At 61.9% G+C, this 13048-nt stretch overlaps 2 protein-coding genes across 4 annotated transcripts in view; one reads left to right on the forward strand and one right to left on the reverse strand.

Moving 5' to 3' along the window:
• Positions 1–291: 291 nt before the first annotated feature.
• NUDC (nuclear distribution C, dynein complex regulator) overlaps positions 292–13048 on the reverse strand; it is a 64480-nt gene continuing 51723 nt past the window's right edge. For 2 of the 3 annotated variants that reach the window (XM_064172658.1, XM_064172655.1), the window contains 9 exons: positions 8090–8205; positions 7265–7342; positions 5699–5899; positions 4898–4981; positions 4391–4504; positions 3679–3873; positions 3404–3487; positions 2752–2870; positions 292–1111 (listed from right to left, as the gene is read on the reverse strand). In XM_064172658.1, coding sequence (XP_064028728.1) covers positions 1060–1111; positions 2752–2870; positions 3404–3487; positions 3679–3873; positions 4391–4504; positions 4898–4981; positions 5699–5899; positions 7265–7342; positions 8090–8185 — 1023 coding nt within the window. In that variant the 5' untranslated portion in view covers positions 8186–8205 and the 3' untranslated portion in view covers positions 292–1059. Of the gene's footprint in view, positions 1112–2751; positions 2871–3403; positions 3488–3678; positions 3874–4390; positions 4505–4897; positions 4982–5698; positions 5900–7264; positions 7343–8089; positions 8206–8595; positions 8600–13048 lie in introns of those variants that run through there. The other variant, XM_064172657.1, reaches the window with a different exon arrangement.
• Positions 10121–13004, forward strand: NR0B2 (nuclear receptor subfamily 0 group B member 2). The gene is made up of 2 exons (XM_064172667.1): positions 10121–11091; positions 11790–13004. Exons 1-2 carry the CDS (start codon positions 10566–10568, stop codon positions 12068–12070), a joined length of 807 nt encoding a protein of 268 aa, XP_064028737.1. The 5' UTR covers positions 10121–10565; the 3' UTR covers positions 12071–13004.

Consider the following 13048-nt stretch of genomic DNA (forward strand, 5'->3'; position numbering starts at 1 on the left):
CTGAGGACAGGAACAGGGCCAAAAGTTGGGCTATGGTTACATGGGGGGAGCTCCACCCAGGGATCTCTGGAGATCTTCAACCTCCCCGCCCCAGAGCAGGGTCACCTAGAGCCTGGGCATGGAGGCTGTCAGCACTCCTGACAGGACACAGCTGGGGAGCAAACCCTGACCAGAGCAGAGGGATTCAGGAGGTGGCTGCTGAGAGCCCCTGGCAGGCAGCACCTCCAGCTCCCAGGCCAGCATGGATCCCTCCCTGGAGACAGCACAGACCACAGACCCTGCCCGGGCAGCTGCAGCTTTTGTCACTTTATGTTGCACTGCAGCTTGACACAGAGAGGAACATGCAGAGTGATGCCAGCTGCCAGCAGCAGCCCAGCACAGAACAGCCACACCTGGCAGAGCTCAGCAAGAGGAGAGGCAAGAGCCACACGCAGCAAAACCAGCACCCCAAACACCCCCTCCCCATTCCTCTCCCCTGCCCACAGCCTTCCCTTGCAGGAGGGCAGCAGGGCAGCCTCTGCAGCAGGACAGAGCCCTGCAGGGCTTGGGCTGCTCCCCCTCTGGCAAGGGCAGCAGCAGAGTCTCCGTGCTGCAGGAGCTGGGGGGTTCAGGCTGCTTATCCCCTTCCCGAGGAGGCAGGAGGAGAACTGCTGTACAAAATAAACTGAGTGAGCAGCACAGGCAAGGGAAGGGCAGCAACACCCCAGGGGTACTCCACTGCCCAACTGAAATGGCAGAGAGAGGCTCAGCAGCTCTGAAGAGCCAGGAGAGAAAGCCAAGTGGCACACCCAGGATGTGCCCCCAGCCCTCTGCAGCCTGGCTCTTGCAGCCCTCACCCCCTCTGTTGGCCCCAAACCCTCCCTGTCTCCTGTCTGCCCTTTAAGAAGTGTCACAGATGGCTCTGAGTGGAGCTGCTGCAGGCTGTGGCCTCCTGCCCTGCTCCACCCAGGACAAACTCGGGTGGGGAGCTCGGAGTGGTCACTTGCCCAGGGTGGGGACATCCAACAACACAGATCCTGCCCCGGGCCGTGGGCTGACTGAGGGGGAGGAGGGGAGGCCTCAGTTGAATTTAGCCTTTGAGAAGTCCATTTCTGGATGCTGTTCCATGAACCTGCAAGGCAAAGGCAGGAGCTCAGCTCTCATCTGGGGCAGCCACCCAGCAGCTCTCGGGGGGTGAAGGCCTCCCTGCTCCCTGCACCATCAAGTTTGCTTCCTCTCCACAGCAGGGCCTGCTTGGCTCAGCTCCTTGGGCCAGGCCTCTCCTGGGGTCAGTGGCATCAGCAACCCTCCCCGGCAGGCACATGACAGCCATTAATGGTCACACCCCCTGCGACTGCTGCCCGGGGCCGACACGTAGCAGCTGTGACAGCAGCCCTGGGGCAGAGCAGAGATCGTGAGGGCAGACTGTGACCTGCAGCTCGTCAGCTCCAGCAGCACTGGGGACAGAGGGGACAGCTCCAGCACTGTGCCAGGACGTGAGCAGGGAAAGCTGGTTCCAGGCTGTCAGAAGTACTGCAGCCCTTAGCCAGGACCAGCTGGACCTGGGCTGCCACAATCAGAAGTGGCTGAAACATCAGCAGTGATCAGCAGCTTCTGGCTGCCTCCTCTGCCCTATCCTTCACCACAGGACACAAACCAGTCCTGTGGAGGCCTCAGGCACAAGGCACAGCTGAGAGCAGGCCTCTGCCTTGCTCCCTGCTCTCATCTCAGGTCTTGAGAAGCCTCCACAGCCCTGCCACTTCCCATGGCCACTGAAACCTGTCCTGTGGGGCCAGTGGCCTCGTTTAGCAGCCAGCAGAGCTTCACAGGCAGCCAGCAGGACCCAGATGGAAGTCACTGAGCCTCCTTTGGCCTGACCAAAGTCTGAGCTTCCCCTCCAGTTCTCACCAGCTGTGCTCAAGCCAAACTCCCAGAGCACTGCAGGAGTGACCTTGCCATGGAGAGCCTCTGGATGTGGACTTCCCAGGAGAAGAGACTCCAGAGGCAGGCACGGAGGAAGCCTGATCTGTGCTCCAGGACAACTGCAGCCCAGGCTGTGCTCAGCACACCGAGCAGAGAAGCTTCTGCTGCTGCAGACAGGCCGAGGAAGAGGAGCTGATGCCAGCTCTCCCTCCAGCCTCGAGATAAGGCCTGGCTTTGCACTTGCTGAGGAAGCTGCATGGCCCAGAGTTACCTCCACACCTTCCCAAACGACCTTGGGAGCTCCCTGGGTAAATCTCCCTGCCAGGTGTGTTCAGGCCAAACAGAGCAATAAAGACATAAAGCTCCCTGGGCTCTCCTGGTGGCAGGTGTGGAGCAGGGGAGCCTTATCTGAGCTACTGGGGGAGATCAGGGAACAATCAAAGCATGTTAAAGTTCAGCAGAGATGGCACCTCCAGGGCCAGCCACACTTCCTGGCCTTGAAATCAGCAAACTCAGACAACTCCAGCAGGCTCAGGGCTTCCTGTTGCCCTTTCTGCCCCCATGGCAGCTCGATGGCAGCCAGGCTGTGCTCAAAGGCAGCTGGGATGAGGCCCTGAGCAACCTGGGCTGGTGCAAGGCTGAAGATCATTGAGTTCCAAGCCCCCTGCCATGGGATTTGCAACTGAATGATCTTCAAGGCCCCTTCCAACCCAACTCTTTCTCTGAGTGCCTTGAGTAGCCTGGGCTGGTGGAGCTGCCTGTGGCTGAGGGTTGGAACTGGATGATCCTGAAGGTCCCTTCCAGCCCAGCCCAGCCTGGGACTGTCTGCACTGCTTGGGGCCTACTCACTTTTTCAGGATATCCTGCTTCTTCTGCTCATCAGAGGTGGGCAGCCCCAGGGACTTCTGCTGCTGGTCGTACATCATCTTCTCCACCATGCTGCGGGTCTCACTGTCCAGGTCCGACAGCTGCGGGAGAAGAGCTCCTTCAGAGCAGGAGCAGGACCCTGCCAGGGGCCGCAGCGAGCTGCCCGCATGGCCTGCAGCAGGAGCTCAACAGACACCAACTGGACCTGGCTGCCCTCTGGGGCTGCCTGTGTTGTGACAGCACCGACACCGCCGGCACGGGGCCAGGCTGCCACCAGTCTGGAACCGGCGCCATCAGCGCGGGGCCAGGCTGGCGCTGGTGCTGCAAGGCCACAGAGGCTGGGTCAGGATCTTCATTCTCTGATCTGCAGCATGGGCTGGGTTGGAAGGGATCTTAAAGCTCATCCAAGTCCCAAGCCCCTGCAGGGGCACCTCCCACTGGCCTCATCCAGCCTGGCCAGGAACACCTCCAGGGAGGAGGCAGCCACAGCCTTCCTGGGCATCCTGTGCCAGTGTCTGCCCAGCATCACTGTCAGGAATTTCTTCCTCCTCGCCAGTCTCAAGCTGCCCTCCTCGAGCTGCAGTCCCTCCCCTCTCACCCTGCCAGAAGTCCCCTCCCATCCAGGCCTTCTCACCTTGGAGTTCTCTGGGTTGATCTTCTTGGTGTTGATTTCGGGGTCCGTGGACACCAGCCGGTTCCACCACTCCATCTTGTTGATCTGAGGGGAGCAGAAGCACAAATGTGGCACTTCTCCGAGACTTGCTCCAGGAATTCTGTGTCCCAGTCCCAAGGAAAAGCTGCCAGGAGCAGCCTCCAGCAGTGTCCTACCCTAAGCACCACCTGACAGGGCTGCAGGGCCCCCGGGACCGCCCAGCCAGCTCTGACTGCTCCCTGCCTGCTCTGCTGTACCTTCTCCAGGTGCACGGTGACTGTTCTGCCATCTTCGATCAGCCAGGAGCTCTCCTCCACCTTCACCTCGTTGAAGAGCTCTCCCTCGATGACAGGGGGGAGGCCCTTCAGGCCCACCCGGAGGCGCCGCCGCTGGATGTCCACCAGCACATCCTTCCCCTTCAGCCTGAAGCTTACCTGGAAGGGCACTGCCAGCTGGGCCAGCAGAGACAGCTGTGAGCTGAGCAGCAAAGCCTCCCCTGCCCTTTGTGCTGCCCTCCCCCAGAGCTACCTTCCTCAGAAAAGCCCTTGGAGAGCCTCCAGTCCAACCAGTGCCCAACTCCACCAGGCTGGGCCTAAGCCATGGCCCTCAGCAGAGCTCTGCCTCTGGGAAACCCTCCAGGGGTGGGATTCTGACACCTCCCTGGGCAGCCTGTGCCAGCCGCAGAGAGCCCTTCTGGGGCAGACATTGTCCCTCATGCTCAACCTAAACCTCCTCTGGCACAGCCTGAGGCCATTTCCTCTCATCCTGTCACCTGTTCCTAGAGAGAAGAGCCCAACCCCACCTGGCTGCAGCCTCCTCTCAATTAACTGCAGGGAGCAGCGAGAGCTCCCTCAGCCTCCTCTTCTCCAGCCTCAGTCCCCCCAGCTCCTCCTCCACAGCTTTGTTACCCTTCTCTGGCCCTGCTCCAGCCCCTCGGTGTCTTTCTGACAGAGAGGGGCCCAGACTCACATCCAGCTCTGACAGGGTCTGTGTCCATCTGTAATTTGGAAGGTCAGCTCCATTACCAGAGTTGGGTTTAAGTTTTCCTTTATCCTTCTCATCTTCCTCTTCATCATCTGTTTCCTAAGCCACAAAATGTGAAGTGTTAAGAAAGAAGCTTTGCAAGTTTCCCTTCCACTTGCACCAACAGCTCCTGGGGGTTAGAAGAGCTCCAGGCCAGGTGCAGGAGTTTGATGTTCACAGGAGAGCCAAGAGAGGCTGTGCTGTAAAAACAGTCACAACAGGAGAGGAAAAAACAAAAACACCCACCCTGCTTTGGAAGCCTTTGGGAAGCTTCCAGGGCCAGGCTGGAGATCCCCTCACAGCCCCAGGAATCCTCACAGCTGTCCCCACGTTGCCTTCAGCCTAGGCCCCACCAGACCCTTCTTCTCTGCAGGTTGCACACCCCCAGCTCCCTCAGCCTGCGCTCACAGCAGGACTCTCTCCAGCAGCTGTGTCCTCCTTGCTGAGCTTTACCTGTTTGTTGGACTCTGGAGATTCTCCTTCCTCCTTGGAGCTGCTCGGGGGGACGCTGCTGGGCTGCCCTTGTGCCTCCTTCTTCTGTTCAGGAGAGAAGGACCAGGCTCAGCCGGGTGCTGGCACTGCGGGCCGGTGACACTAGGTGGCCTCAGCCCCCTCAGCTGAGGCTAAAGAGCAGAATTCCAACCCGAGGGGGAATTTTCAGCCCTCAGAGCTGTGCTAGAGGAAAGAGGAACGGCCGAGGGCAGCACTCCCCTGGGCCTCTCATCCCCGAGGCTGTGGCAGAGGCTGCTGCTGAAGGCAGAGAGGCAGAGTGAGCTATGGGAGAATCCATGGGAAAATCCCAGATCCCCAGCATGGCAGGGCTGGAAGTGAGCCCTGGAGCTCACCCAGTCCAACCTCCTGCTCCAGGGCACCCACAGCAGCCTGCCCAGGAGCACAGTGGCCAGGAGAGGCTGGAAGCTCTCCAGAGATGGAGACTGCACAACCTCTCTGGGCAGCCTGCTCCAGGGCTCTGCACCCTCACAACAAAGAACTTTCTCCTCACGCTGAGCTGCAACTTCCTGGGTTCCAATGTGTGTCCACTGCCCCTTGTCCTATCACAGGACACCACTGGCAAGAGCCTGGCCCCTTCTTGCCCCCCACCCTTCAGATGTTTGCAAACATGCAGTGGTTAATGGCTAACCCCATCTGGAAGCTCACCACCTGCTCCAGCCTGCAAAGGAACAGGCCTGAGCCACTTTAACCCTCACTGCTCTGCTCCAGGCTGTGCCTGCAGGCACCAGACACTGCTCTCACCTGGTTGATTTCCAGCTGCAGCCTCTCTGCTTCCTCATCTGTGAGCTCCTTAATCTTGGGCTCGTTGGCTTCTGGCTTCTCTCTGGCCAGCTTGGCAGCTCGCTCTGCCCTCTCGCGCCGCTCTGCCTCCTCCCGAGCCTTCTTCTCCTTCCTCTCCTTCTGAGCCAGTTTGTCGTGGTGCTTGAAGGTGTCTGTGATCAGCTGGAAGGCACGGGGGCAAAAAATGACTGCTTGTGCTGAGGAGCAGAGCATCTGTCAGTCCTGTGGGTGCTGGGCCTTTGCCCTTTGACTCTAACTTCTGCAGTGCTGCCCCTGCGATGCAGCCCTCCCCTTTCTTCCTTGCCCAGGGCAGTAGGGATCCATAGGGCAAGAGAGAAAGAAAACTTCTTCTGTTTTGGCCTTAGAGCAAGGCATCAGGCTGGGGAGGTCCCTAGCCCAGCTCCCCCACACCTAGGAGAGAAGAAGACAGAAGGTGGCTCCAAGGGGCTGCTCTTCCCTTCTCACCTTTCCCACAGCTGGGCTCTTCCCCAGGCTCTAGACAGAGATCCAGGCTCATGATTTACACATCCACAGGTTGCAACCCAAACCACTCTGTGATTCTATATCAGCTATTGTCTGAAAGCTCCATCTGAGGGACATCTTTGCTCCAATTCACTTGCTCAGGCTCTGTCCACACTGCTGTGGAGCAGGCTGCAGTCCCCATACGTGCTGCTCCGCACAGCGCTGCTGCTGTTATCGAGCATGGGGCAATTGCTCTGGCTCCCTGCCTGTGTACTCAGCCTCCCCTCTGAGCAGTACAGCCCTTGGCAGCAGGGACCTTGAGAGCTTGGCCCTTCAGAGGGACAACAGCATAGGAGCTCAGAGTGGGGTTGGAAGCAAAGATCTGTGTAGGAGGCTGCCCCTCAGAGTAAGCCACTGACCTGCTGCAACCTTTCTACTCTGAGCAGACCTCAGAGCTGCACTGCAGTGTCCAAAGGGGCTACAGGCAGGCTGGAGAGAGCCTGCTCAGAAGGGCTTGGAGTGATAGGATGAGGAGAAATGGCGCAGTGAAGGTGGTGAGACACTGTAACAGGCTGCTCAGAGCCTCACCCAGCCCAGCCTTGAACACCTCCAGGGAGGGGGCAGCCACAACAGGAGACATCCAGTGGACAGGAGATGCTCAAGCTGCCAGCCAGGCCACCTAGACCAGCTCCCAGCCTGCTCCCTCTGTGCCAGCACCACAGCCCTGAGACAAAGGTGCAGAGATGTGGACTTTGTGCCTCCTCTGAGGTGAACAAACAAGGGAACTGGGGGTTATCTCCAGAGCAGTGTCTGCCACCGTTAAGTCAGTGTGTCTGACACAGTTGCTTTCCAAACAAGCCTTTGGCCAGAGCGTGGCACAGCCCTGTGCCAGCAGCACCCAGTGGAGCGGCAGCTGGGGGTGCCTCACCTCAGCCAGGGGCAGCTCAGCACCGCCCTGCTTTAGGGAGGGATTTCAGCACTATCAGGGCAGGCAAGTCTCAGCCTGGCAGACACATGGGGGATGAAAGTCAGAAGACCTAAAAGCTTGAGGATTTGGGGTTTTACCTTCTCTGCTACTCCATCTCCTCCCCCAGTGAAGAAGTCTGTTTTGCGCCGCAGGAAGCTGAAGAAGGTGTTCACGAGCTGGCAGGGAACAGGGTGGGGGCAGCAGGGGGAGGGAAGAAGAAAGAGCAATGAGACGAGATCACTCCAAACCACCTCGTGTCTCCTGAGCAGCCTTCATTCTTTGTGCTCCTCCTCCCTGTCCGTGCCAGGGTCCTGCTGAGATCAGTCCCAGGAGCATTTCCCAGCTCCCGCAGTCCCAGCTTCCAGGAGGCATCTGTCTGGTTCATGCAGAGGAAGGGCAAGCAACCTCCTCAGGTCAGGGTAAAGGTCACTGCTGGCCCAGGCTGAGGCAGGAGCTGGGGCGGCTGTGTGTGTACAGATGCACACACAATGGCCTGGAAGGGACCTTAAAGCTGCTCCGGTTCGACCCCCACAGGCAGCAGGGACAGCCCCAGCCTGGCCTGGAAAAGGTCACCGGGGTGGGGGAGCTCCACCTCTGGGCATCCCTGAGGCGGCAGAAGCCGGGGGTGCAAGAGCGTTAGGGGCTCCTCGGCATCGCACCGATGGACCAGCGCATCCTCCGCGCCCCCCGGGCTCCGCGGGCCAGGGCCGTTACCGCCGCTCCGCGAGGCGGGACGAGAACACGTGCCGCACGGGCACCGCCCGGAGGGGCCGGGACGCGGGGGGGCCGGGGCTCGGGGGGGCCGGGCTGTCCCCATCTCCGACCGCTCCTCCCGCTCCCGCTCCGCCTCCCCTTTCACCCCTCCCCGGGAATACGGGAAAGCTTCCGCTGCCCCCTCCCGCGCACGGGCCCGGCAGCGCTACCTCGCGCACGCCGCCCTGGTGCTGCTGGGCCATGGCCAGGAGCATCCCATCGAAGCGATCCTCCTGCTCCGCCGCCTCCTCCGCGCTCAGCCCCATCCTGCCGCCGCCGCCGCCGCCGCCGCAGCCCTCTCCCGCCGCTGTCCCGGAAGCGGAAGTAGCGCCAAAGGAAGCGCGCGGGCGCGCTCCGCTCCGCGTTGGCCAATCCCAGCGCTCCCCCGCGCCGGTCTCTGCGCTGATTGGTGGCGGCCGCTGCCAATCCGGCGGGAGGGGGCGGGCCCCGCGGCCGGTTCCGGTTGCTATGGCAGCGGCTGGGCCCTTCCAGAAGGCTCCGCGGAGGGCCCCGGGGCAGGGCTGGGAGCCGCTGGGGAGAGCCGGGCCCGGGCCGGGCCTCGCCTCGCTTCACTCTGCTGTGCTTCGCCGGGCGCCGCAGGCTGGGAGCCCCGGTGCGGGGAGCAGCCCCGGTGCGGGGAGCAGCCGCTCTGCCCCCACCCCCCCTCGGCTCCTTTAGCCCTCTCGGGCGTCCCCTCCGTGCGTGCCCCTTACGGGCCGAGGCTGGCGCTGCCCTTGCCGCAGGCAGGTGGCTGCCAGCCCCGAGGCAGGGGCTTGTGCCTGGCTGCTGCCGCTGCGCCCAGGCAAGCAGGCACTGGAGTGGTGCAGTCGCAGGATCGTGAGGGCCGGAAAGGACCTCCAGGGTCGTGGATGGAGCCCAACTGTCAACCCAGCACTGCCGGGAGACCACATCTGCACAGTGCTGAGACCCCTCCAGATGTGGGAGCTCCACTCCATGGGCATCCTGTTCCAGACACTGACAACCCTTCAGGGGCAGAAATTGTTCCTCATGTCCAGCTGGGATGGTTTGGGAGTTCCCCTGACGCCCCCAGGGAATTCAGCCAGGCTGGACTCAGCTGCTGGGGGTTGGGACTGAAACTCTGTGTCCACAGCTGGCTGGGGGTTGGGACTGAAGCTCTGTGTCCACAGCTGGCTGGGGGTTGGGACTGAAGCTCTGTGTCCACAGCTGGCTGGGGGTTGGGACTGAAGCTCTGTGTCCCCAGCTCAGCACAGTGCAGCAGCAGACAGCTACAGCAGTTCACACAGGCACAGCTCTGGACAGAAACACACAGGTGAAAAGTCCTACAGAAACACAACTCCTCTCCCAGAAATCAGAGGCCCCAGGAGGGGCTCCCAACCACCCTTCCACCTGCTTTCCACCCTCCTCTCTTATCCCAGAGCCTGCCTTACCTGCTGGGTGAGTTGGGAGGACGGGCAAGGGGAGTTAGAAGGAGATTGGTTGGTTGGGTCACACAGATCCAGGCAGAACTGCAGAAGCCCAGGGAGGAAACACAGACCCTGAGGGACTCCAGCACCCAGGGCTGTCTGCTCTGTGTCTGTCCTTGTCTCTGCATGCCCCAGCAAGCCTGTGGGTGCAGGAACATCTCCACTGGCTTCTGTTCACAGCCTGCCCTCTGATTGCTCTCATCAGAATAGCCCAGGTAGCTCCAGACCAGCACACCAGCCTAAGCCTGCCCCACTGCGATGTGAGGACATCTCACCCTATTGCTTGCCCCCCTGGAGGAGAGCCCAACTCCCCCTGGCTCCAGCCTCCCTTCGGGAGCTGTGGAGGATGTGCAGCTCTCCCCTCAGCCTCCCTTTCTCCAGGCTGGGCACCCCCAGTCCCATCACCACTCCTCACAGAACCTGAGCTCCAGACCCCTCAGCAGCCTCCCTGCCCTTCTCCGGCACCTCAATGTCTTCGTGAGGGGCCCAGGGCTGAGCCCAGGAGGGGAGCTGTGGCCTTGCCAGAAGCTTCTCAGCTGATTTCTGTCGGTCAAGGAATAAAAACTTTCAGCAACTCCAGGTGAAAATCTGAGACTTTGCCCTTCCCCTGCCCTGTGTCTGCTCGGAGAGATGTGGGCCAAGGGCCACGGCTGGGACTGAACCCTGCAGCCTGCCGTTGGCTGCATTGCTCTTCCTCACCCCTAACAGCCTCCTGTCAGCAAGGTTAAGCAAACAGCCTCTGATAAAGGCACTTCCAGGTTGCTCTTTCCAAGGCCGTCGAACACAGGCCCCAGACGAGCACCCTGCGTGTGTGAACCTGCTGGCAGCGACACCTGCGCGGTGCAGCGCGGGGCCTTGGGGCCGTGGCACAGCCCAGGTTAATGACTCTGTTGGCACTGTGATAAGCTCCCTGCCCGCGGTCCCTGCCCGCTGGCTGCCTGCCCGCGGCCGCTGCCCTGCCCGCGCCGCTCCATTGAGGAAAGCGCCCGGAGCGCTGCGGGCACAGCCAATCCGGCGGCGCCGCTCCGGCCGCGGCGGTCAAGGCTGCCGGGGGCGTTGCACCACTGACCCGGCCCTATAAAGCCGCCCGGAGCCGCCGTGCGCGCCAGAGCCGGAGCCAGCCCGCGGCCAGCCCCGCAGCGCCTGGCAGGGGTCTCAGGGCTGCGTCCTCTCGCCCAGGCTCCAGCTGCCCGGCTCGGCCATGACCAGCAGCGGCACGGCCATGGACTGTGAGAGGTGCCAGTGCCACGGCGAGGACAAGCGCACTGCCATCCTCTACAGCCTCCTGAGCCGCGGGCGGGGGGCCCCGGGGCAGCGGCGCTGCCTGTGCCCGCAGCCCCGCACCGTCTGCCTGCGCACGCCCCGCGCCACCTGCCAGGCTGCCTGCGCAGTGCTGGCCAAAACCGTCAGCTTCATCCGGAACCTGCCCTCCTTCCACCTGCTGCCCGGGGAGGACCAGCTCCAGCTGCTGGGCAGCTGCTGGGTGCCCCTCTTCCTCCTGGGGCTGGTGCAGGAGATGGTGACCTTCGAGGTGATGGAGACCCCAGCCCCCAGCATGCTGAAGAAGATTCTCCTCGACGGGCAGAGCCAGCGGCAGGAGCCCGAGCGGACGCAGCCCACGCTGGCTGCCGTGCAGCGGCTGCAGTGCTGCCTCAACACCTTCTGGAGCCTGGATCTCAGCCCCAAGGAATATGCCTACCTGAAGGGAGCCATCCTCTTCAATCCTGGTGAGTGCCCAGGGACCCCTGGAGCTCGCCCACTGCTACCCCATGCTCCAGCAGGGCACCCACAGCAGCTTGCCCAGGAGCACAGTGGCCAGGGGCAGTTGGAAGCTCTGCAGAGAAGGAGACTCCACAGCCTCTGTGGGCAGCCTGCTCCAGGCTCCAGCAGCCTCACACCAAAGAAGTTTCTCCTCATGCTGAGGTGGCACCTCCTGGGCTCCAGTTTGTGCCCAAAGCAGTCTCCAAACACACTCCTCCTGTCGTGGAGACAGTGTGGGCAGGGCTGGTTACCTGAGCACTGAGCCCCATGTGCTGGGATGCAGGGAGGAGGGAGGTCAGGGGTGGCAAAAGTCAGAGCCCTCTGCGGGCCCCACAGCTGGTGGAGGACTCCAGGATGCCCTTTGCAAAGCCTGAGCTTGCCCAGTTCATGACTGCTCCTCCCCCAAAGGGCAGCACTGTACCAGCTCTGTCTTGTTGGCACTGGGCACGTCTCAGTGGGAGATCCTGTGTGGGATATGGGGAAGGGTGGGAACAGGAGAAACCCAGGACTGGTTTCCAGCCTACCTCACCTCAGGATGCTAGGAGGAACAGCCAGGCTTGGGCTGCGTTGGAAGGGACCTTAAGGACCACCCAGCTCCAGCCTCCCACCACGGGCAGGGACACCTCGCCCTAGCCCAGGCTGCTCAAGGCCTCTCTCTCTGCAGACGTGCCAGGGCTGAAAGCTTCCCTGTACATCGAGAGCCTGCAGCGGGAGGCGCAGCGAGCCCTGCAGGAGGTGCTGCAGCCGCTGCACCCCGAGGACCAGAGCCGCTTCGCTCGCATCCTGCTGATCGCTTCCACCCTCAAGTCGATGCCTCCTGCCCTCGTCACAGACCTCTTCTTCCGCCCTGTCATCGGCAGCGCCGACATCGTGGAGCTCATGGCCGAGATGCTCTACGAGATCACCGGGGGGCAGCTGGCCCCGACCCTGCCCGGGGCCCGCTGAGCCGCCTGCAGCCCCGGGGGTGCTCCCCACGCCTCTCCCGGCCAGCAGAGTGGATCTGGGCGGAGCAGACTCGGCAAGACCAGCGCCCTGGGCCCCGCGGGGCTGCAGGGTGCAGCCAGGCTGCTGCAGAGCACAGAGACACAGCTCCAGCCCAGCACAGCTCCCCAGCGACTCCTGCTCCAGCCCTGCTGGGAGTGTGTTTGCAGCTAAGGGCTTTCCTTCTCGAGAGGGCTTCCTCCTAGAGCAGCTCAGCCAGCAGTGACCAGAGCACAGAGCTGGTCAGGTCAGAGCCCAGGCCCGTTTTCGCTCCCTCACCCCTTGAGCACAGTGGCAGCTCTGCTGCCACTCCAGGCAGTGCCATCTGGCCACAGCTGGCAGCTTGGTTCTGTGGTGCTTGGCCCCACTGTAGAACAGGACTCAGGGAGATTGCTTCCTGAGAGCAAACAGCATGGAGCTAGGGCTGGGCGAAGTCTGCTCTGTCTGTTGTGCTTGAAGGCTGAGAGGTACTCATGATAGACCTTCCTGAGGCTCCGAGAGGGCCGAAGGCAGGGGACAGACTCTTGCAGGCTGTGCAGGTTCGTCTGCCCCAGATGTGGTGTTCCTACGTGGAACCCACCAGGATTTCTCCCAGAGCCAGCAAATCACAGCACACTTTGGGTGGGAGAGGACCTTGGAGACCCTCTGGTTCCGACGTCAGGTTACCTTGAGAGCACCTGAACCTCCTGCACATCACCTGCAGCTGTGAACCCTCAGCTGTGACCACTGCAGAGGTGACCTGAGTTGGCAGAACCAAATGGCCCTGCCTGGACTGGGGGCCTGGAGGGCTTTGTCCTGCTGCCTGCAGCTCCTGCGAGGAGCTACCACCAGTGCCTGCTGGCACAGCTGCCTCTGCTCTGTACATAAGGGACAGTAAATTATTTCTTTTGTAGCAAAATGCTCTGCTCCTGAAAGCCTCCTTTGGAAGGGCTGTGCTGGCAG

Source organism: Pogoniulus pusillus, chromosome 37 (genome assembly GCF_015220805.1).
Source record: "Pogoniulus pusillus isolate bPogPus1 chromosome 37, bPogPus1.pri, whole genome shotgun sequence".
Taxonomy (NCBI): domain Eukaryota; kingdom Metazoa; phylum Chordata; class Aves; order Piciformes; family Lybiidae; genus Pogoniulus; species Pogoniulus pusillus.